Source organism: Manacus vitellinus, unplaced genomic scaffold (genome assembly GCF_001715985.3).
Source record: "Manacus vitellinus isolate BGI_N305 unplaced genomic scaffold, ASM171598v3 scaffold_0_pilon, whole genome shotgun sequence".
Taxonomy (NCBI): domain Eukaryota; kingdom Metazoa; phylum Chordata; class Aves; order Passeriformes; family Pipridae; genus Manacus; species Manacus vitellinus.
The window spans coordinates 44187838-44210603 of record NW_021938789.1 but is presented as its reverse complement, the minus strand read 5'-3'; the positions used below and the strand labels follow the sequence as shown (position 1 = coordinate 44210603).

Here is a 22766-nt window from a genome sequence, read left to right as displayed (position 1 = left end):
AAGCAATGTCCAGCTGGATCAATGGGACCGCAGTGAGTGGTAAGTGTACTTACATCAGGGAGGGTCAGTCTTCTGGGGGTTCACTGTAATTTTTTTTCCCGGGGAGGAGGTGTTGTTTTGTTTTTTAAACTTCACCCCGTATTCAAACAAAATCAAGTGATTGAGAAATCACAGAGTGGAATTCATACCACAGGGTTAAGGCCTGTCCCATGGAAATCAGCCAATAACAGATTTATTTTAGTACCTCCCTGGAAAACACACTTTCCTTATTTTGAAACCAGAGAGGTTTTCATTAGATCCTATCATTTTACTTGTTTTTAATGGGTAAGGAGGAGGAAAGAGAGGGACAGCTGACGGACAGGGACAGCACGTGCATGCCTATCGCATTAGCTGTGTTGGCCTGGTGACTCTCTACGTTCTGCTTTGCACACAGACGGTACAGAAAGGAATACAAATAAAATACCACAAGCATCGCTAGAGCAACTGGCATTCAGAATAAACTACTAAAAACCCAAACAACCTAAACCACGCATCACACCCACAAAAAGACGCTAAGGAAACCCCGGTGCAGCCTCCTGCCTGCCAAGCCAGCCAGCAGTGCCCGGCGGTCACCCCTCCTGCTGCCTCCAGCTGCAGGGAATGGGGTGCAAGGGTACAGAAGGCCAGAAAACTCACCCAGGGAAAGCAGGGACCAGAGCGAGGGAACCGCTCCCTGCGAGGACGGGGAGGCGACAACGTGGTCCCGGCTCGCTGCAGCAGCTCCTCTGTGACGGCTGCGGCTCCTCCTCCGCTGTTGCTCCTAGCGACATAATCCCTCCTCCAAAACCACAGCTTCACTTGGCCGGCCGTGAAAGCCTCCTGCTGGACCCTGGGATGCCCAAAAGGGCGTCCCGGATGCCGGAGTGAACGGGTCGCGGGAGATGGGGGGCTGACCTGTCAGGTTGGTTTGAGCGATGGGTCAGACCTGAGCCCATCCAAGGCTCAGAATACCTTATCAGGGCACCGAGGAGGAAGTACGGTTTTGTGTCTTTTCAGCCTTTGCTTCCCATGACATTTATTGCATCCTGTATGCATGGAAAAGGCTTTCTGTGCTGCCTTTTCCGTGGCTGTGGGAAGATGGATGGGGAAGCTACACACAGTCCTCTAACTCAGACACTGCAGTTGGAGGTTTGTTGCTGATTCTGCTCTGGGTTCATGCAGAAGAAATGTGCTGTGGCAGGCAGGAGAATTAAAAAAACCTAAAAACCACCCCTTGCATATTATGGTGTTCCTAGCAAGATATTCCTGCTTCTTAAAGATGAAACAAGTGTGTCCACCTCATTTGTAAATGCTCATGAGGGAATGAAACAGACTAACTTTCAACTCTGCTCTTAGTATCATCATGCAGAACTAAGCTGACTGCAAATCCAAGAGAAAAAAAAAGCAGGTTTTTGATCAGAAAATAAATTTTCCAGAAGGACTCTGAACCGGGGACATCTATTCCTCCCCTCCCTCACAAGAGAAAAGTTTGACCTAGAATCTGAAAAGTCATAAAGCCTCTTTATATTATCATTGGAGTGGAAGGAAAACAAAGAGAATTACCCAGTTTCATTAAAAACAGACCAGGGAACTAAGAGGTCACAAGAGCATTAAGAAGCATTTTCCTTTAATAATTCCCACAAGTCTGCTGAAAAACCCCATGACAGAAGAACATTTCAGAATTGCAGCTGTTAACACATCCATGAAAAGCATTGCTAATAAGGCAAAAGACAGCAAGCTCTGCTGACTTTTATTTTTCTGCTGCACCAGATTCTTGGCGTACCACTAAAAAAGCCCTTGCAGGAGTGCTTTGACCAAAAAGAAAAAAAGAAGCCGTTTTTGAGTAGCATCTGTATACTACAATCATCAGTAAGCTTACAAATGTTAAGTAGTAGAGTTCAATATGCAATAAGTATAATGAAATTTCTCTCATTCTTAATTATATTTTCAGAATACACGGTGCAATTTTCCTGTGTTACTGTAGTGGGGAAATTCTCTCTTTTCAAGGTAAGCCTTCTATGCCTACTACAGAAGCAGGACTTTGGCCTTCGTATTAAATCCTATAACAGTTGAAACAGTATTCTGCCAGCCTGAGCTTTTAACATTTGAATTTATGTCAGTGAACATTGATGGAGTCATTTTGGATAATTTTGGATTTCTGCCTCAGCTTGATCCTGCTTGGCTGCCAGTGTCACTTGATTGAAATATTAGATTCTCTAAAACCCCATAAACAAACTACACAAGGCCACAGTGTGCCAACTATGATTAAAGGTAAAGGTTAAACACATAATGAGCCTGAGGATGCCAACAGACACAATATTTTTCTCATTTGTGAAATTTACATTTACTTACAATTTTAAAATAAGAGGCCTGATTTTAACTAGACATGTTCCATTATCTTTGAAATCAGGTAACTTATATTAATGCTTCAGCTAATATTGAAAAGTTTAAGCAATAATTTTATAAACATGGCAGTTGTTGTTACAGAAGCACACACAAAATATTTTACATTGTTTCCTGTGCTTTGATTACTGATGAATCATACTCAGAAGCATTTATTCTTTAATTCCTCCCTCACATATATATATATGTATTTGATGTATATGATTATATATATGAAATTACATATATTCATGAACTAGATAAATGGAGCTGTGTGCAATTGTTAAAGGTAACCATCTTTATAGGCAGTAAGCCCATGTCATTCATGTTGGGTTTAAGTACGTTAGTGACACAAATACTTTTGGAATTCAGGTTACTCATTGCCTTAGATCTCTAGGTCAGGATCTATGCTTTTTCACCAGAGTATAAGACTTTACAATAATAGGTTTCTGTTTCATGATCAAAGCTACCATATGTTACCACAACAAAACCATCAACACACACTCTTGTAGAAACAGTCCTTTTCAGAGAAACTTTGCCTTGTGTTTTCGTACAGACTGAATTGGTACTTGTGAATAAAGCATAGAGCACCAAAGCGTAGCACCTAGCACACAGATTTTACAGTATTTGTCCAATATTAGTGCATCATTTTGGGGAAGAACATATTGGCTCTATATAGAGTGGTAAAATCCACTCCTTTTGCTTTTGTGCTAGAAGTCAAGCATATTCATAAAGATCCACCCATGTATTCAAGAACACTTCTCTCACATATCCCCCCATCCATACCTGCTAAAGTGACATCCTCACATAGAACCTTCTGTACATGAAAGCAGGAGAGAGGAGATACAGTAATGATACTTCCAAGATCATTTTAGAAATGACCTATACAATTAATGAAACAGTTCTGGTCTCTATTTCTCCTCTTCTGTACTAGTTAATGTACTTATTTTATAACTGATTGTATCATTACATGTCTCTCTGCTCAACATGCTCTAAGGTTTAGTCTTAACCATTACAGCAGGCTCCTCTCCACCATTTCTGCTTCATGAAGACAGTGCCTATAGTGGTTACGTGCTTAAACAAAAAAAACTCTCCCAAACTCCACAAAGAGGCCAATTCTCTTGCTTCTAATGGTAATCTGTTGCCCTGCCTTCTGCATTACTGCTTTTCCAGATTTCAGCAGCCTAATTTGCCCAAGATCTGGAAAATGGACATTGCAGTTTCACAAAACAGCTGTGCAAGTACACTGGCTCTTTGATGTGTATGCAGGAAGTTTCATGTGCTCATATACCACATATCTACATGTTTGACTATCTTGCAGCTCTGACTTTGGATCTATAAGTGTTGTCAGGCTTGGAACATTCTTTTCAACAATTCAGACTGTTTTTCTACAGCTATTAGAGTTCTAAAATATTTTGTTAACGATAGTACACAGCAGAAAACTACTTCATAACTTGCAAAGCAGTATGTGCTTTCAGCTACAGTTTGTAATTAGTATGTTTTCTTATTATAGAAACATCTGGTACCAGTAAAAAAGTGATTCAAACATTCAGATCTTCAAATTTATTTTTATTTCTATTTTATTCTGTTTAAACCATACTTAGTTCAGGATCCATTTCGCTGATTTAAGTTGTTGCTCCATTTTATCTGGATAGTCTGTCAATGCTAGTAGAAAATCTAAATGTGAATGTTTAATTTCCAGATACTTTGTAAGATGAGAATAAAGATAGTATTTGATTCCTCTCACTCAGATTTGCTTAAAACACAACTCAGACTTTGTACCTTGAATAATATTTTTGGCCCTTTGAAATCTTAAACATTAAACTGCTGTTCTTTCATGTTTTTGGAACTGCCGTAAACTGAAGCCACATGAAGTACAATTTACTCCAGTGTTTCACTGTTTAAGGAAAAGTGAATCAGTAAGATCAATCTAGAAAGAGTAAAAATGCAGCAAATAGCAGTAAAAACGCAGCAAATTTGTTTGGAAAGATATCATGTGCGTGATCTAAATCTTTGCAAGAAACACTATCCTCACTTTTGCCTTTCATGGTATAAGTTTCCATTTGCAGGGAGAGTCAATCACAAGCTCCATCCTCCATCGATGATTAGTTCATTGCCAGTCACGTAGGCAGACTGAAATTACATAAAAAAGAACAATGATTGGAACTAATTTTTCATGGCCATCAATTACAGGGAAACTCTACTTTAAATTCAAAAATCTGCTTTCTTTTTGTACAAACTTTTTTTTTGTTTTACAAAAATGCCTGAATAAATAATAAAATATCTCAATATAAACTTTGAAATTGAAGCCTTTCAGTTAACTCAAGGGAGTATTACAAAAGTATTATTAGAGGCATTGAGATGAGAATGCATCCTGAGTGTACAAATTCACATAAGCTAGACTTCAGATATCTTACCTATAGGAATAAATGCCTCACACTATGTTGTTATTAGCTCTGTTCAGCTGAGCAGAATCTGACCAGGTCAGGCAATAATTATGAGGAGACCTAAGTGAAAATTTAGATCATGCAGAGAGTGTGGTAAGCAACTGAGCTGTTGACATTCTTCTCTATGCCAGTAGTGAAGCATACTGAATTTACTGAAAAGCTAGAATTCTGTCTATACATGGCTGAAAACCCTGTAAGCAGATTGGAAAAAATTAGTAGTGTTAAAAAAAATACTAAAACCAAGATGAAATTGAGAGACAGATTACTGGTAGATAGCAACATTAGGACTGAGTTAAATCCATTAAAGTATTTTGACATGCACATTAGGACTGCTGGACAAGTCCAGAGGAATCCAGTCCAGTTTTTGAGACGCAGTAAATCTATAGCAGATGGAATAACGTTGATGTGTGCTCATGTATTTGCAGTGGTCATCAAGAGTTTGGTGTATAACAACCTCAGTGGGTCTATTGTTTTCCTTATGCTGAAAGGGCAGATTCACTCTGAGCATTAGCTAAAATCTCCAGCAGTTCTACACAAATATTTTGCCCTTGAATAGCAAAGGTAGGTGATGACTACTAATTCTACCTCCTTAGAACATGATCTAGCCATGGTGAAAGCTTGGAAAAAGAAAACAAGCCCATTTGTCCTACCATTCAAGATGATCTGGGGTCAGTCAATTTGCTCAGATGGCATGAAACCACCAGGCTATGGTACCTAATGCCTTGCAATCCCTGTCAACATTCAGTACTTTTTGTATTGCAGGTTGAACTCAGTAAAAGATGGTCACATTTTTTTACTTTTCTAATAATCCAGCTCAAAGACAATATAAATAATTCTGAAACAAATACTCTGTACTGTGAGGCAGCAAAGTAGTGTGGGGATGCTCTGATGGGACATTCTGTCGTTCTATACTTACTTCATCAGAAGCCAGGTACACAAAGAGATGGGCCACTTCTTCAGCAGTAGCCATCCTACCAGTCTTCTGTCTGGCTAGAAAGTCTTTCAGTGCCTGGATATACAAGAGCATTTGGTATATCAAAAATAAAAAAGCAATTATTTTAATCTGTTGACATGTACGTACAAGGCAATATTGAAAATAGTCCTCTAGTCATAACTTTCTTTTTGTGCACCGAGTAGGGAACTTATGCTAGAAAAATCTAAGATGAACAGTGATGTGAATTTCAGGTTGAAAAAAAAGTATGAGACTTTTAGACAGCACCTAAATCTCTGCTTCCAGAATAAAGGCAACATATATTCTTCTTCTTTTGGTGGTGGATATTCCAGGTGCTTCAAATGAGAGCTTACAGTTATCTAGTCAGTACAGTTAAGCATCCCAAATAATGCTGAAATGCAAAGGCCAGAATGCCCTTTCTAGCATGGTTTTGCACTAGTTTGTGGCTGCCACACACCACAGTAGAAAATGTCCTCTACTTTTGCATTGGGTACTGTAATCAATAGTTACAATTGCTTCCAAGGATGACAGACTGTATTCACTAAGCAATAGTATTCTTCAGAGTCATTTTAAGACTGTGGAGTAGAAGCTGACCACATTATCAAAGGAGACACTACTGTTAAGTTATCCATGGTACTCTGAAATCAGGGACATTCTTGAATATGAACAGAAGTGCCACTATATATTAATATTTTTTTTTAAAGAGAGTTAAACATATGTGTGCACAGGATCAAGCTAATAAATTGCTTTCTCACCTGTTCTGGGTTAGGCCGGGCTTTGATTCTCTCCTGTAAAGATGGTGTGTCAACAGTTCCTACGCAAAATTTTAAATTTGGTTTTAAAAATCAACTACATCAGCAATCATGACAAAAAAATGCAGTTTATTTGTTCTATTTTTATGTCTTAATGCTTATGTGTAACTTCATAATATAATTCAGGAGAAAGACTGCAGAGCTGCCAATATAGCATAGGATTCTAAATTTCAATAGAAGGCAAGAGTTTTGAGAATCAGATTCAATAGTTTTCTGATGGTTAAATATGGGCCAGACCATTTGCTAGCCCTTGCCTGCTCCTGACTTCCTAGACTGTATCTTTGAAAACAAACATTCAAATACTGTGTAACAGTATAAATATATAAAGTGCATATACTTGGTTAACAGACTAAATATACAGCTTAACCACAGAAGTAACAACTTTTCTGTATTAAATCTCAGAAATCTTTCAGGCACGTCCTATTCTTTTAGACTGCTGGTAAATTTAGTTGCCACTGGCAAGTCTATTCTTTGTTAATAATGCCAAACTTAATCTGGTCTTCTAGTATCTGCTTCTAGTTTACAGAATAATGTAAGAACACTTACCAGGACATATGCAGTTGCATCTGATGCCTTGTTCAATAAAATCAGCAGCCACAGACTTTGTTAGCCCAATAACTGCTGCCTTTGAAGTACTGTATACACACCTGTTCACAACTCCTAACAGAAGGTCCATGTTAAGGCAGCACAGGAAGATGGTTAAAAAAAAAAAGAAAAAAAAAAGACAAGTTTGTTCAAGAGGCACCTGCTTCTGGACTCCAGAATTTCCTGGAGCACTTGTATCCTCTCCATAAGGTCAGCCCTAGCTAGAATGCTGACTGCCACAATTCTACTCAGGCATACACCAGAGGAAAGCACACAATCTTTCAATAGTATACGTTTGGGGAGTAGTCTAGAAAAGGTAACAAAGCAACAAAGATTTAGCAGCAGCAGCAGAAACCCATCTGTTAGTTACCACCAGGCTTCCTTGGGAAGCATAGCTACAGCACTTATGCAATTGTTATTTCTGCATTGTTTCTCTGAAGAACATATGCAGCAAGATATCACTGGAAGTAATTACTTTTTAATTAATAAAAACAAAACATTGAAAAAGCTCAGAGATAAGGATCTTGGCATTTCTGCAATTTTCCATCTGTTTCCTTGCATGTATATGAGTTGATTTTTCTATTCTTCTATTTTTCTAAATGCATCCCTCCACAGGATTTAGAAAGAACTTTGAATTTAGAATGTCCTCTGAATTCAAAGTTGTGCAATGTATACTTTGCATGCCCATAATTTTAAAGTTTTATGTAAGAAACTCTGGCAAGCTACTGACCTTTGATGCTGGATGCCACAGAAGACATATTTATAATATTCCCAGATTTCTGTTTAAGCATCTGCAAAAGAGTACTTATGTCATTCAAATGCAAACTGTTTTGTTATCTGCAGGTTCAGTAAAATAGCCCACATCAACTCACAGAACAGCATTATGTGCAATTGATACTTAGGGTAACAAAGCTTAACTGGCATTGACTGAAGCAGTAAAGCAGAGCCTGAAGTTCTCACTGGAATTCTCTTAAGTAATGTCAGGATTGGAGACTATGCCAGGAAAGGACTTTTTCCTAGATAGCCACCTCTTAATCATGGCCCTCTTGTCACCACAGTAAGTTACCCTATACAGACATCTGCTCATGCAATCTACCAATGCAGCAATTCACTGATTCCATTCAAACCCTTTTTGTTTTGGAGAAGATTAAAACACAATATTCTCGCACCTTTGAATTGTAGCTAAATTTCTTTAAGTTGTAACCTTTTCTAGGCATCCTAAAACCTGATATGCATGAAATTGTTAGAAAAAACTGAAACCTACTTTGAAAATTAAGTTCAGCTAAGAAAAAAAGACAAACCACCACCAACCAAACCAACCAAACAAAAAGGACTGGAACAATACTGAAAAAAGTAGTTATCATCCAGTCATGGTCACACCTTCCACATCTGGCCTTTGCATTTACAGGAATACAAACCCCTTATTCAGTCTACAGAATTTTGTAGACCCAAACCTAGTTATTATGTCAAAAAAAAGTGTCCTCAAACTGTTACATTCATCAAATTGTTGTTCTGCTATAAGCAGCATGTTATCAGTGTCACTGAATTGCTTCACAAGATAGTTTCCAGAGTTCCATAAAATTAATGTTAATATACATTATTTATAAATACTTTGTAGCAGTGGTATTGTGCAGTTGTGTGCTGTAGTATAATATGGTAGCACTGTATTGCAGTGGCTCCCCACTGCTCAGCGTTTGAAGGATTTTAGTTACAGATTACATAGGGCAAACCCCTGAATTAATCTTCTCTACCAGATCCTTTAGATAAATTGTCTACTTAAAAGATTATACAATGCAGAGAATGCTTTACAGTAGGATCACTGTAATCTAAGGGCTTCCCTGTCCAAAGCTGCATCCTTGCATTTTTATCTCAAATCCCATGTCGCCAGAGTGGCTAACTTAGACTTCTCACACTTTAAACGTAGTGCAGCAGAGACTAGGCAATCAAGCCTTACCTTTGGAAGGAATGTCTTGATCATTAAATACATGCTGCGAACATTGAGGTTCATTGTGAAGTCCCAGTCTCGCTCCTCACAGTCCAGAATGGTTCCATGATGAACAAATCTAGAATAAGTCCATGAAGTAGATTACTGTCTCTAGTTTACATTTCTATAGCTTTTTATGCATGTTTCTCCATCGCTATTTTGCAGTAGTTAACTCTTTCAGCCTTGAAAAGGAGGGACAAGAGGTCTTTAAAAGAATGCAAGTAACAGTGTATTTCTTGTGATGAGTAAGTATCAAGGACACAAGGCAGACTCAATATGTGCAATGAAATACTTAGCAATAGAAAAAAATAAGTAGAGCACTAGCAGACCATCAACTTTGCTCACTGTTGTGCTAAGAGGGCCAAAGCCATCAGTATAGGGTACCCACAGAGTGAGGAAAATGTAAGTTCAAGAGCCATTCTGTCTTGTCCTGGGTAATGTGGCTGCACACAAAAAGTTCAGTTTTGATGAAAACACATTAAAGTTTGTAATAAAGTTACAAAATCCATTAAATTGAAAGAAATAAAATGCATTGAAATAACAGAAAGTACTTCTGGAGGACAGGGAAAACTGGAAAAAGAGTATTATCAAAGAGAAGGTTTTTACCCTGCAATGTTACAGAGGACGTCAATCTTTTCAAGCTCCTTGGCCAGATTTTCTATCTGCTCCCTTTTGGTAACATCCAGAACCCGTATTTGAATGCCTAGAAAAAAGAGTGTATTTGCTTCAATGCACTTGACTAAGGATCAGCAGATGATTTTTCTGAAGTGCTGAGAATTGCACTTACAATTCAATTCAGTGAGAACTACACTTGATCATCAAGTTAGTGCAATGATTAAACTGAGACAGTAATGGGCAGCATGTCATGCTATTTAAAATTTCAGGAGGGAATTAAGAAGATCAACTGTTCTGATTGCCATACAGCATCTCACAAGCAGATGAGCTACCATAATTTACCATAAAAGCATTCCCGATAAATTTGAATTCCACTATACTTCCAAATGGTAGAATTACAGAACCATATAATCATAATAAGCTTCCATGGTCAGTGGCATAGGGATAATAATTATTTGAAACTAGTTACGTGTCACATACACTCACAATCACATTACATGCCATCTTCCCATGTGTAGTTGACAATATTATGAATGAACTTTATATAATTCAATTGATGAGGAAAAATGATTTCGCGTAAATCATTATTTTAAAATCATGAGGGCAGTCACACTGGAACAAGGGCCTACAGAGGTTTATGAGGAAATTCCACCCTTGGAGACGTTCAGGACTTGATTCAACGCAGCCCTGAGCTCTAACCAGAGCCCCTTTGAGCAACAAATGGGACTACATGGCCTCCAGAAGTCTCATTCAACATACATGATTCCATAAAATACTGTAAAGTTGTCTATAAAGCATCTGAGTGTCATCTAAATTAAGGGTGAATTTGATTTGAAATGGATAAAAACCTGTTTCTTTTGAAGCCAAACTGACAAGTCCATGAACAAGCTTTATATGCGTTAAATGATGTAGACATTTTTGAAGAGATCTGTGTATAATGATGCAATCAGACTACAGGCTGGTTATTAACATCACACTGGAATTACCTCTCCCGGATAAAATTCAAAGACCACAACATGCCAAGTCTTGATGAATTATGGAGTGACTAATCATGTGTCTAAAGGATGGAAATGGCTCTGAGTATAAGGAAAATTACTTCTTTCTTTGTGAACATACTAGCAGAGGGAGAAAATGTAACACATTCCCAAACACCCTGAGAAAGAACCTGGAAAGCCCTAAAGTTCTCAAAGAATTACAATGGGATTGCTTATGGTTAATTCTAGTCGGTAGAGATGGATGTCCACACTGAAAGCTGTACTGGAGAAAAGAGGTTTTGTGTATTTTACTGTCACCCTGTAATAAGAATTCATTAAATCTACTTTCTTCTGTCAAATTAAGTTGGAAGTATTTTCAGTTGTAAAATATATTCAAGTCTTATTTTTTATTTCATTATGGAAAAATATTTTTTTAATGTAATGTCCCACTTTTGTCACTTATGATTAGAAATACAGCTATGCAAAACCTGCTCTTGAAGCATGTTCCTGTGCTATCAGTAGGAAAGCAACCTTCAGACCTGAACATTTGTACAAACAGAATAGGTGTATCTACTATTGGTAGAGTGAGCTTCTGAAGACATACTAATTCTACAAGATGGCAAGGAATGCATTAAAAGGATAGCCAAGTATGGAAAATGGAAATGCAAGGCACTAAATCTATCTTCTTGTATAGTTGGATGTTCTAGTGATCAGAGAAAAGCATTCCATGCCTTCCAGAGTGATGCACTTGACAATCAGCCTAGTGATGCCAAAAGGTAACTGAAATGGGTGCCATTCTGGGAAACAAATATCAACTTCTGTGACACAAGAAACTCAAAGTTATTCCATATGCCTGGAATAATAGTCTGTCTGATATGCTGATGCTGCAAAATTTTACATGCTAAATCTCTGCCATTTCACACCACAGAATAAAGCAATGCCAACATGTAAAGAATTAGTTTGGATATTTTCCATTTTTTTTCTGGCCTTTTGAAGTTTTCCTGTCCTCAAATTACATTTCAGGCAGCCTACAACAAAACTTGGAAGAGCTGAATTAATGCCTACATTTACCTGGATATTTCTCCAGTTCTTTCAGCTTGGACTCATTGATGTCTGTAGCAATGACTTTGGCTCCTTCTTTAGCAAAGGCCTGAAGAATACAAGAAAAGCAGTTTATATTTAGATATTCAAGATCTTATCAGAAATAAAATCTGTTTTCTTCTCAGGTCCTTTTTGGCTTAAAAGTTGGCCAAAGGCAGCTGATCTTACACTTTTCATGATGGGCACAAGAAGTCAGGGAGTACTGGACATGAATTACTACACATCCTGCCGACAACTGAGTAACTATGCATGATATATGACAGACTTACAGTCTCCTTACAGTAAGGAATCCATAAATAAAGTGTAAGAACAGTAACCAGACTAAGACAACTGATATTATTTTTGCCCTTATTAGCTGCACTAGTAAGCACATTATGAACGTAGGGTTAGAATTGTCTGTATTGTTGGATTTAAATGAAGTTATGGGATTTGACAGTTAAAGGCAGAAGCCATAAAAAGGGAATGGTAGTATTTAAACTTTAACAAAATCTTTTGCATCCAAATCATTGGAATAGAACAATATTAAAAGCAGCATGACTTCTCTTTGATACTTAACCAGAGATATTCCTTCATTCCTGATAGTCCACTCAAACCCCACTTTCTTTGTATTGCGATTACTGGCAAATCAACAGCTACCAAAGTAACCTCTGTGTCAAAAGTATGCTAACATCTTGGACTGTAGCCCCTAATTCTTAAAAGTAAGTGTCTCAAAAGTAAGTGTAGCTTAAGAGGATAGTGGCATTAAACATACCAGCCTTCCATGGCTTGTTGGGTATTTACAAACTGAAATTATCAGGAAGATTACCTACTCCTTGACTGAGCTATTTATGTAAGAGCAAAGATCAGCAGTTGTCTTCTAACCATATGCACGAGAAACTAACTAGTCTGGCAAAAATCCTACTTACAGGAGATTTTCCTGGATTGTTGATTACATTACAGAGATACTGAAATTACTGGGTTTTTTCTTTGCTATGTTAAAGGGAAGTAAGCAGGAGAACTGGTCAAAAGAATTACAAGCTAAGTGGGAAGTTAATATATCTATTAAATTTTGTTCAATAGTAATAAAACAAAATTTGTAAAGGGTTTCTTATAGTTGCTCATTGTGAACAATGTTGTAGCTTTGTTCTTGTTAGTATCATGTAGACTTGGCTATGTCAACTCTGAATATAGATAAAATGTCTTGGCTTTACGATAGGGGATCTTCACAGTATTCAGCTTTAGACCACGAAATATTCACTCTATCATCCAGAACAAAGCAGCAGAGATACTGGATTAAAGGTACAGACAGTACCAACTATCATCATCATGGCTAGGCTTCATGAACAAAGATTTGGGAAGGACTCTACCCACACTTGCTACAGGCACGCTGGTGGCTAAAGAGGCCAATGCGAGATAGACAAGTCCGGTTGCAAATGGCACAGCAGAAAGACTCCTTGTCAGCAAGACACAATTCTTTCTGCATTGTCTTTTCTCTTCGAGGGTGATCCTGCGTGCATTCTCAAAGGAAGCAGCAGCGTTATAGATAGGTAATTAAACTGCTGGACTGATTTCAGCTCTGATTCACCAATGGTGATATGGGGATGATGGAAGTCTTCCTGAGATGCAGGCTGATAGAAAACGTCTGTCTTCTTCAAGCTGACTTCCATCCCAAAAAGCTCAGCAGCCTCAGCAAAGCAGGTTGTTAAACGCTGCAGAGCTACTTCTGCACGGGCGACGAGGGCATCGTTGTCAGCGTAAAGCAGCTCACCGCCGGCGGGGATTGTGCCCTCGTGGGAGAGGAGAGGAAGAACTTGGGAGGACAAGAGGTTTGCCAGTCCAATTTGGGGGAGAGGAAGGGTGTCAGACGGACCGTGGGGGTCCCCGGACCAGCGGGAGGGCAGGCGGGGCAGTCCTGGATGGAGTGTCACGGGTGAGCAGTGCGAGGGAAGATCTCTGGTAACACAGTGGGGTGGCAGAAAAGAAGGGAATGAAAGGCTTGCCCTAACCATTTTAGTGAGGAAGAAGCCTGTGTGCCCCTATGCGGTTGCGAGCTATGCTGGTGATGGTACATGCCTTCGGCAGGGCCTCCCATGCCAGACAGGTCAAAACCAAACTACCAACCATATATTAAAAAAGCAGTTGCAGCTGTTCTCAAATCTTGCTCTTATCCTTATTTAACATCTCCACTCAGAGTTGAGATTTTCAGAAATTCAAACAGCACAAAGCCTGCATGATACAGTACAGTGGATACATTATTCCCCAATTTTTTCAGTGCGTAGTTCTAGCTTCATCTACGGTTTATTAATTCAAGAACAGGTTTGGTGCAGGTGTTTTTAGACAAGCTAGCATTAGAGACCTTGCTTAGGCACAGGAGAATAAACATTTTCCAACTCACTATAGCAGCTGCTCGCCCGATGCCCTGTGCTGCCGCAGACAGCAGGATGATCTTCCCATCCAGCCGACCCATGGCGCCCACCTGTGCAGACAGGAGATGTCACAGAAACTTTAACAAAAACATGAACCAACACCAACCCCCAGGAATCAGATGCAAGTACATTCCAAAAACTAGACGTGATCCAGAGTGTACCTCTGCCATCACAATTGTCCTTTTTGGCTGCAGCATGACCCTCAGGTTCTAAGGGGCACGACTGCCTCAACCTTTTTTTTTTCCTCATTTTTTTTAAATTAATTATATATAAGGACCTCAAAGAAAAACAAACCCAAAAGGCATTTGATCTCAAGAGTTAGGCTTCATTATAACAATAGCTTGTAATCTAGTGTTTCCACTGCCCATTGTGTACTTAGAAAGTAGGTCTTCCTCCTGTTTCTCTCACGCTACAAACACTTCAACTTCCTATACTGCAATAAATTCCACACAATACCTTGGTCTTGGTATCTGCTCTGAATTGTCTTCAGAGTCTTTCAGCACAGCAGATTCCCAGTTCCAACGAAGCAGGAAGGTGGGAGGGGAATGAAGCTGTCTTGTTTCCCCTCTCTGGCGTTGCTTATTCTCAGGGAACCACAGAGCACGCCTGGGGGGCAAGTGGCAGGGAACTTTTAGGAGTTTCTGCCTTAGTCAATGTGTAGCAGCCAAAAGGCAAAATACAGCTTTGTTCTGCCACAGTGCACACATTCATATGCTACGTTAGATTTAAAGAAATAAAGCATGCAAAGTTGCAGACACACAAGTGAAAGCAAGTGTCATCACCTCACTTCTGTGGATTTTTTGTTATTTAAGGACAAAATGACTTAGTAGGATGTTTCAAAGAACTGCCTAAAAAGTAAGGTCACTGTGTTCCAGTCAGAGTGCAGTATTTGGAGTTTCTTAACTGGGTTCCCCATAAGTAAAATTTTCTGCAGTTTTATAGTCCTCTCAGCAAACTTTGTCTATGTAGCTATGAATGTAGAAAGGTGTCGTAAGAATATACACATAAAAATATACACGTGAAACCAACACACCAAGTTCTTCACTGGGAAGTTAAGATAAAGGTACCTTAATCTTCCTTTTGTTAGCAGCCAATGCTATATTCTACAGAAGCTCAAATCCATGCTGTGACTCAGATTACCAAATCAAATTTAGTGTTCTACGTCTTAAGTCAGATTATTAATTTCTCTTCTTTGCATCAGAGAGACATTGTTTTGTCAGATGTTTTTCCTGACAAAAGTTGGAGCAAAACTGTTTTCCTGAAGGTTACAGGTTCAATAAATCAGACTTCTGAAACAATGTAACTGAAAAATTCTTTTCTTTCCAAAAGCCACCTCATCAGTTCAATTACTTCCCCAAATCACCGTAACACATTGGAAGCAAAATGCACTATAAATACATTTTTCAATACAGCAATCAGGTTTTACCAACATTTGTCACAGACTCTATGAAGCACTTACAAAAAAACAGTAATACAGTCACTCACCAAGAGATCTAAAACGGCTCCGTTACTGACCTTTGTACAAAAGGAAGTTCTACAAGTTTTTTACTGTGCTTGTTGGTATTTGTGTTTCCTATATCAACGTAATTTCCTGTTGAAACACTGAGATGCTGCCATCTAGTGAAACCTAAGATTTTAAAAGTGCGGTTTTTCTCCTGCAAAGGAAAGGACAGAAAAGGATTGGCAGCATTAGCTTTCTCTTTCCCCTAAGGAATTCAAGAGGTCAAGGATTCCCACAAAAAAAAGGCCACAAACCTGTTTTTCCAAGCAATCTCTCTTTAGCAATATAAGCTATCAAATTCCAAACTAGGACAACAATGAAAATATTAATCATGCCAACTATTGTTAAACTGGTGATTTACGAACTTTTCTTTGTTATCTAGCAGTTTAACTTACATTTATTAAAGCAGAGTTAATATCATCAGACTGAAAAATTCTAGGACAAAGTAATTTAGTGAGAAGTTCATACCAGACATAAAGTTACCCTGATAATATTAAGAAATTTGGTGTCCTGCCTAACCTTTAGTTAGTTTGTCCTCAGAAAAGCCCCTTCTGTGGATAAACTGGGACACACATACACAAAAGTTCAGTTTATCCTGTCTTTCTGCTAAACTATGATAGCTTTCTAGGGCTGTCTAAATCAGCTCCCCAGTAAATAAAATCTTTAATGACTGTTTTCTAAAAGCATTTATCCTTCTGTCCCTAAGGTTTTGCCTCTGAATGCAGACACAGACCTGTTGCAATAAGCTTCTGCTTTTTTTTTGCTCCATTACCAGAAAAATCTCCAAATCTAGAAATGTTCCAAACAAGCAGTAATTAACCAAAAAACCCCTGGAAATTGTATATGAAAGAGGTAGCTCTCATATATATATACACACACCTTTTTCCCTTCTGGAAGAAAAAAAAGACAGTTTAATTCATTTATTAGAACACCAAAATGCTGGTACCCGAAGGAAATATCTTTCAATCATAGTGGAAAATAAAAAAAACCCAAACCAACCAAAGCACAAAACCCCAACCCAACCCAAAAAATCTTCCAACCAACCCCCCTAAACAAAAAACCTGCGACAAATACATCAGCACTTTGCATTTGTCCCTGTAAGAAAATAAATTGCTCTTGCCTGCCTATGGCTGTGGTCAGAAAGAAGACATTTCAGTTCTGAACTCCATAATGGTATTTAGAATCTGTGTATTTTTGGCTAGTAATATCTTCAAATGCTTCCCAAAGCATGTTACAGGTCAGAGCTTGAGAGATAAATGCTTGCAATTTCTTAGTAGTTACCACAGTTGGCAGTTTTCAGCTACTCGAGGCAACTGGATAGTTGGTTCTTTATTATAGATCTCTGAAGTACCTCCGTTAGGTAAATAATCCCTGTGTGACTCTTCCAATTCCAGTAACTGCTGAACGCCCAGGAAGGTGTCAACGTCGCCATTTGCTTATCACTTTGGGTGACCCAAAATGGAATACTTATGAGACTGAGCATCACTGAGAGCTTTATTCCTTTAAAATAAGGATGATGCTTTTGGTGCAGTTATCTTTCTTAGATACGACTTTCTTATCTCATAATAATGGTTTCATTTTTAATGGAGTTGATCCAAGGCTTTGAATGCCAAATTCCTATTTAGTTGGCAGTAGAGGGTGTGGGGGCAGGAAAGGGAGGAGGATCTATGTTTTAGACTTCAACCATTTCCTGACAGAGAAAGACTCAGAAAGAATTAAACAAAACTCCAGTGACAGACTTGTGCAATAGTAAGCTTCAGCACAAGTAATTGCTGCAAAAAATTACAGAGAACAGAGACAAGAAGCATAATAATGATGGAAGCGATGAGATTAGTATAAAAAATAGCCTTTAGACACTGAATATTGTAATCAACATCCTTGGATCATACCACAGGTGAAGTGAACAACAGAAAAAAATTTAAATACTTAACACATGAAAGTTTATTGTCAAACTTTCTTATATAAAGCATACATAAAAACATTCTCACAATACAGATAAGTAGGCTAGTAAGAGAGTCCATCTTGCCCGAATGATCTGGTGTACATTTAATTCACAAGAGTAGCAGAAGAGCATTAAGTCCATTGCTTACTATTAAAAAAACCTCCAATACATAACTTCAAACAGATATATTGAAAGATGGTCCAAAATTCAAAGTTACTCTTGGTATCATAATTGGCTGAGCTGCAGAAACATTCTAAGGAGTTTAAGAGGAACCCTGATTGTGTGCTCTATAAACAGAAAATTAGTAACTTCAGTTCTAGATTGTAGTGAAAATGCAGTTTCTGGGGACTTAGAGAAAGCATGGTATAAAAACCACATGCTGAGAAACAAAAAGAATATTTCTTTCCAAGTCAACAGCAGTCAGAAGATACAAATATCAACCATCCAGAAGAGGGCTGTTTTAGGAATGACAGAATGAAAAGTTTAAGACTGAGAACTTTCACAGTAGGTTAGTTTATGATCCATTTCCATTTTTTTCTTCAATATAGTATCTTTTCTTTCTTTGCCATCAAAACCCCCCACAACATCAAAACACCAAAGTAGAACATCATCAGATAAGCAGGTTGTGGACATCATGACTACTTTTCCATTTTTGACCTCAAATTCCAGTTTCCCAATCGTGGGAAGTAGCAACTCCAAGACAGCAGGGATGGAAGAGGCTGATGGCTTTTAACCTGAAGCAATTATCTTTTGTATATGCAGATTCTGGTTGTAGCCACTGCAAAGGCAGCTTCCAACACAGCACCTTTACTGGGTGCTACAATCAGGGGCCTTATCTTTCTCTGAAGTCCCAAACAAGTGCTTAAGATGTTCTTCTGTGGACTGTGTGGCCGCAGGACATGTATCTGTACAGAAGACAAGAACATTAAAGCCCTTCTCAATTAGACAAGCTGTAGGAATACAGTGATTTAATCTTGACTAGTGTTTTGTATGTCAACTATCAAAGCTTGCCCCTGAGTAGCTTTGTGTTGTGAGGAACTCTGTACTATTACCAAGCTGGCCATCACAAAACCAGCAATGAGTCATGTTCTCTCTGAGAGTATCCTAGTGATACCTCAAAAACGGGTTAACTCTTCAACATGTCTGCTGGGGCCTTCTGAAAGTTGGGGGAAGCAAGTGTAATGATGAGGGCAGTAGCATTAATACACTAGCAGAGACCACTAGGAGGTGACTTCCCCAGAAGTCACCAGGCCAGATATAAGAAATCAGGAGTGAGGCTGAGGAACTGAAGTCACCATCAAAACTGCTATTACTGCAGCTGGAGCCAGGCAGTGTGGCAGATGCAACACCAAAGACTAAAGCCTACCATCTTGAAAAAAGTCAACAGCCATTAACTTTCAGTAATTTTACCAGAAGTCTGTGATTAACCAATATAAAGTTAAAAAGCAAAACATTTTAGAGCATCATTATCTAAACAATGATACTTTGCTGATTCACTTTTAAAAATCAGTCATCAACACTCTCACTGCAGAAAAGAAAGAAGTTTGTATAATCTTCAGGAGGTGAATGATTCATTTAAATATTTCTGTTATGTAGAGCACACATAGCCTCACAGCTCACATGGTCAGCTTTTCAACAGTCAGCTGACTAACCATTCAGGAAAACTGTGTTATCATGCAAGTTTCAGGTCTGAATATATAAGTACAGAGCATTTACCCTCAACTCAGACTATCCTTACATTTCTCCTCTCCAAATCTTTACAGAACACCACTATGTTACATACCTGTTAGCATACCGAGGCTGGAATTATCAAAGAAATTTGTTGGACAACTCAGTGGCAGAGGTTTTGATAGGTCCTGAGTCACAATTTCCTGAGAAATAGGTTCCTTGGAGGGTGAAAGCATTTGTTCTTTAAAGAAATATGATACTGTCTTTTTTGGAGACTGTGGTACTGTCTCTCGAGTATTTTCTCTTGAGGATCGTTCTCTCCATTTTAGTGCTCTTTCTTTCCATTTCCTGAGTTCCTCTTTCAGCTGACGCTCATTACTGTAAAGAAAAAAACCCCAGCATTTAATTAAGAATATAAAAACCAAAACACAGTTCCTTTAAGGAAAAATTCTGGAACACCAGACAGTTCCTATATTTTCAGATGACATACTACAGACATGGCAATGCAATAGTTGTGTATCTTTCAGAGGAAGTTTTTTTTTATTTTTTTAAGCTAAAATTCCTCCCAGCATACAATTCAAGTGTATCTTCCAGCATTTAAGAGATTCTTATGAAAATAAGCAATTAAAAGTTCCAAAGCCATAAATGGCTTTATAAGCCATAAATCACTGGCTTTAAGTAAAAATTTATGAAGTGAAAAAATCTAGCAAATTTCAAATTAATGATTAGTTACTTCTATCGGTGTCCCAGAAAGAAACACTAATGACATGCGTGGTTAAATACAACAAATGTTTTGACATTTTGCCAGTCAGCTTTACACTTACCTTAGTAGAAGGTCATTTTGTTTCTTCAGGTGCAAGTTTTCTTTCTGTATCTTAGCTTGCTCAGATTTTAGCACGAGTATTTGTGTGCTCTGCACAATACCACTGCCACCACCACAAGTAAGGGGTATTTGGGATTGTTGAGGAACTGCTTCTTTCAGCACTAGAAAAACAATTTTATAGATATGTGTGTGTGTTGTTTGGACAGGGCTTAAAACCAACTCAATATACTTTTTAGCCTATTCACTATTGTGGTCTTATATGTAAAACCTCCCTAGGTTACAAGTGCTATTACAACAGCTATTCTTTTTTCTACACAAACACACCTCCCAATATTCCCACTGCCAGGGAGATACTAAGAAACATAAGATTCTTCATTGGGTCATTTAGAATTTAAATAGTTTGTTTCAGGTATGTCATAACTATGACTAGAACTAGTTATTTGTATGTGCAGTCAGTCAAGGAAAAAATGGCAATGTGACCACTGCAGCTTGTCCCTCCACAAGTGCAAATGTGGCCAGAGAAGTAAACACAAGAACTGCTGTCATTCTAATGTAGTGTATCTGGAGCTAAGGTAGTCTGCTTTCCATCTCATCTTTCAATGCACCCAGTTCTCCTCACAGCCTTTGAGATACAAGGCCTGCACCTCAACCTCGTCTTTAACCATATAACCTTAAAACGTAATGTCAAGAGTCCCTTCTAATTATCTTGAATTTACCAGTAACATCTTGGTCTTGGTGTGCTCTTCTAAGTTCTTCTTTTAGCTTTGTTAACTCTTGTTCTCGGTGTTCTGACAGAGCTTTATAATTAGCAAGTCTATGAGGCAGGAAGGGAGGGAAAAAACCCAAAACAGAAAACCTCAGTTTAATAGTTATTACAGTTGCAGAAGGGCTAATTTGAATTCCAATGAGCTATCAAATACAAGAAATACCCAAGTTACACAAGAAGAACTACATAAACCTGGTTGTCAGTTAGATTTTAGGTAAAGTACACAAATCCAAAAGTTGGACTAATTATTCTCTGCGTATCCCCTCCCTCTAGTGAATTAGAGAAAGCTTTCAATTACTGCTTTCCCCTTGCCTTCTTTTGTCAGAACAGTTATTTCATTTATGGCTGAACATGGTTGGTTGAGAAATTTTGGTGGGTGTAGAGGGAAGGAGTTGTGTAAGCAACCTAAGGTGCATATACATTTTACCTTCTCTAGAATCTAGACACAATAAAAACCTGTGACAGCTAAAGCTTAATGCTTACTTCTTATTATGTGGGAACATAGAAAAGTAGAAGCTAAGAACGAAGTAGCAACATAAAATTTGAACTTACTTCATTTCAAAAAAGTTGGATTGTTTCATTCTTTCCATATCACATTTTACCAATTGTGTTTTGAGATGATCAATTTCTTCTTTGTACAACTCAGAACCTTTACCTAATTTTGCCTGAAATGAAAATATTTAGTACAAAGAAAGGCTTGTTACTTAACAATGGAATTAAGGGTTGTTTACCTTGTATCTTTACTATGATCTGCTAGATTTTGCAGGACAAGAATGGGAGCAGAAGTTATTTTCACTAAGGTGGCCTGCATTACCAACTAGCACTATAGTAGCAGTTGGTATCCTACTCTCATGTATTACATGCAATCATATTTTAGCAAGTTTTGCTGACTTCTGCACAGGTGTAAGTCTGGGAATTTTGGACTAGCATGCAAATGTATTACACTGAAAAAGCAGATCAGGCTTCAGTTTAAAAGTTTTAAATTTTTTTAGAACGTTTCACAAATGCATTACAGATAAATTTACCTTCTAATATTATACTATGGGTTGTAAATTTTGCCTCTGAAGGTTGTGCTGGTAGAATATGAAACTGCAATGCTAAATATGCAAGTAGAGTGTTTTACTCTAGGAATGCCATACAGAACAATACATTGACTTTAGAGCTCTATGTTTCATCTACAGCTGTTCTCAAGCATGCTTGTTGTCTTTCATCAGAGGAAAATGAGAATAGTAAAGTATTTTGTTCATACCTGAAGACTCTGATTCTCTGTTAAGGCAGTCCTGAGGCACTTATCCATCTCATTCAGTTTGGCTTGCAGTTGGGTGAGCTCACTTGTCTCTGTTTTTATACTTATCTGTGCTTGTAACTTGTTTATTCTGTCATCTTTCTCTTTGACATTTTCTCCTACTTCATTTATTACATTTTCCAACTTCTGAATTTTTACTTCCATAGCCTATTGAAATATATCAATCAGTTATGAGTAGTTATGTCAAGAGACAGTAGCTGTAACAGCACACAGTCATATTCTTAGCAAAAACAAAAAACCCCAAACACAAAAAAAATCCAACACTACAGGCTCAATGGCAACTCTTTGTGTCTAGATCATTATTTTGTGTCCCCTTTTAACAGTCTGGAACACTCAAGTCCAAGAAAAGAAAAAAAGGTTTAGAAGAAGGGTAACTGTGACAAAAAAACCTAGGAAAGAGAAAATGAGTCCTCAATTCCTGTGATTAGAGAGAACTTTTCTCCAGCTTTGCGTTTGACATAGTGAATACCATATACTTACAGGAA

The 22766-nt window shown here is 38.1% G+C and overlaps 2 protein-coding genes across 4 annotated transcripts; both read right to left on the bottom strand.

Moving 5' to 3' along the window:
* Positions 1–1628: 1628 nt before the first annotated feature.
* Positions 1629–15876, bottom strand: BDH2 (3-hydroxybutyrate dehydrogenase 2). 3 transcript variants are annotated; one of them, XM_029961015.1, is made up of 11 exons: positions 15761–15836; positions 14732–14881; positions 14206–14325; positions 11841–11919; positions 9787–9883; positions 9151–9259; positions 7927–7987; positions 7158–7271; positions 6555–6613; positions 5764–5856; positions 1629–4533 (listed from the first exon to the last, which is right to left on the bottom strand). In XM_029961015.1, the coding sequence occupies exons 3-11, from the start codon at positions 14314–14316 to the stop codon at positions 4480–4482; spliced, it is 777 nt and encodes a 258-aa protein (XP_029816875.1). In that variant the 5' UTR covers positions 14317–14325; positions 14732–14881; positions 15761–15836; the 3' UTR covers positions 1629–4479. The 3 variants fall into 3 exon arrangements, with proteins under 3 accessions (XP_029816875.1, XP_029816876.1, XP_029816877.1); XM_029961016.1 differs by lacking the exon at positions 14732–14881 and having other exon boundaries at positions 15761–15876; XM_029961017.1 differs by lacking the exon at positions 14732–14881 and having other exon boundaries at positions 14245–14325; positions 15761–15874.
* Positions 15877–17472: 1596 nt separating this feature from the next.
* On the bottom strand, positions 17473–22425 carry LOC115307437 (centromere-associated protein E-like). The gene is made up of 6 exons (XM_029959513.1): positions 22225–22425; positions 21528–21640; positions 20926–21023; positions 20211–20370; positions 19502–19764; positions 17473–18623 (listed from the first exon to the last, which is right to left on the bottom strand). The coding sequence occupies exons 1-6, from the start codon at positions 22423–22425 to the stop codon at positions 18526–18528; spliced, it is 933 nt and encodes a 310-aa protein (XP_029815373.1). The 3' UTR covers positions 17473–18525.
* Positions 22426–22766: the final 341 nt, after the last annotated feature.

What these genes read in the sequence shown, in the direction of transcription:
- BDH2 (XM_029961016.1), bottom strand. Translation starts at nt 14,316, where the DNA reads ATGGGTCGGCTGGATGGGAAGATCATCCTGCTGTCTGCGGCAGCACAG. An exon ending in GTCCTCTGTAACATTGCAGG is followed by an intron (nt 9,260 to 9,786) that starts GTAAAAACCTTC and finishes GACTTATTCTAG; the next exon opens with ATTTGTTCATCATGGAACCA. An exon ending in TGTACCTGGCTTCTGATGAA is followed by an intron (nt 4,534 to 5,763) that starts GTAAGTATAGAA and finishes ATGTAATTTCAG; the next exon opens with TCTGCCTACGTGACTGGCAA.
- LOC115307437 (XM_029959513.1), bottom strand. Translation starts at nt 22,425, where the DNA reads ATGGAAGTAAAAATTCAGAAGTTGGAAAATGTAATAAATGAAGTAGGA. An exon ending in TCCAACTTTTTTGAAATGAA is followed by an intron (nt 21,024 to 21,527) that starts GTAAGTTCAAAT and finishes CCTGCCTCATAG; the next exon opens with ACTTGCTAATTATAAAGCTC. An exon ending in CCAAGACCAAGATGTTACTG is followed by an intron (nt 20,371 to 20,925) that starts GTAAATTCAAGA and finishes TTGTTTTTCTAG; the next exon opens with TGCTGAAAGAAGCAGTTCCT.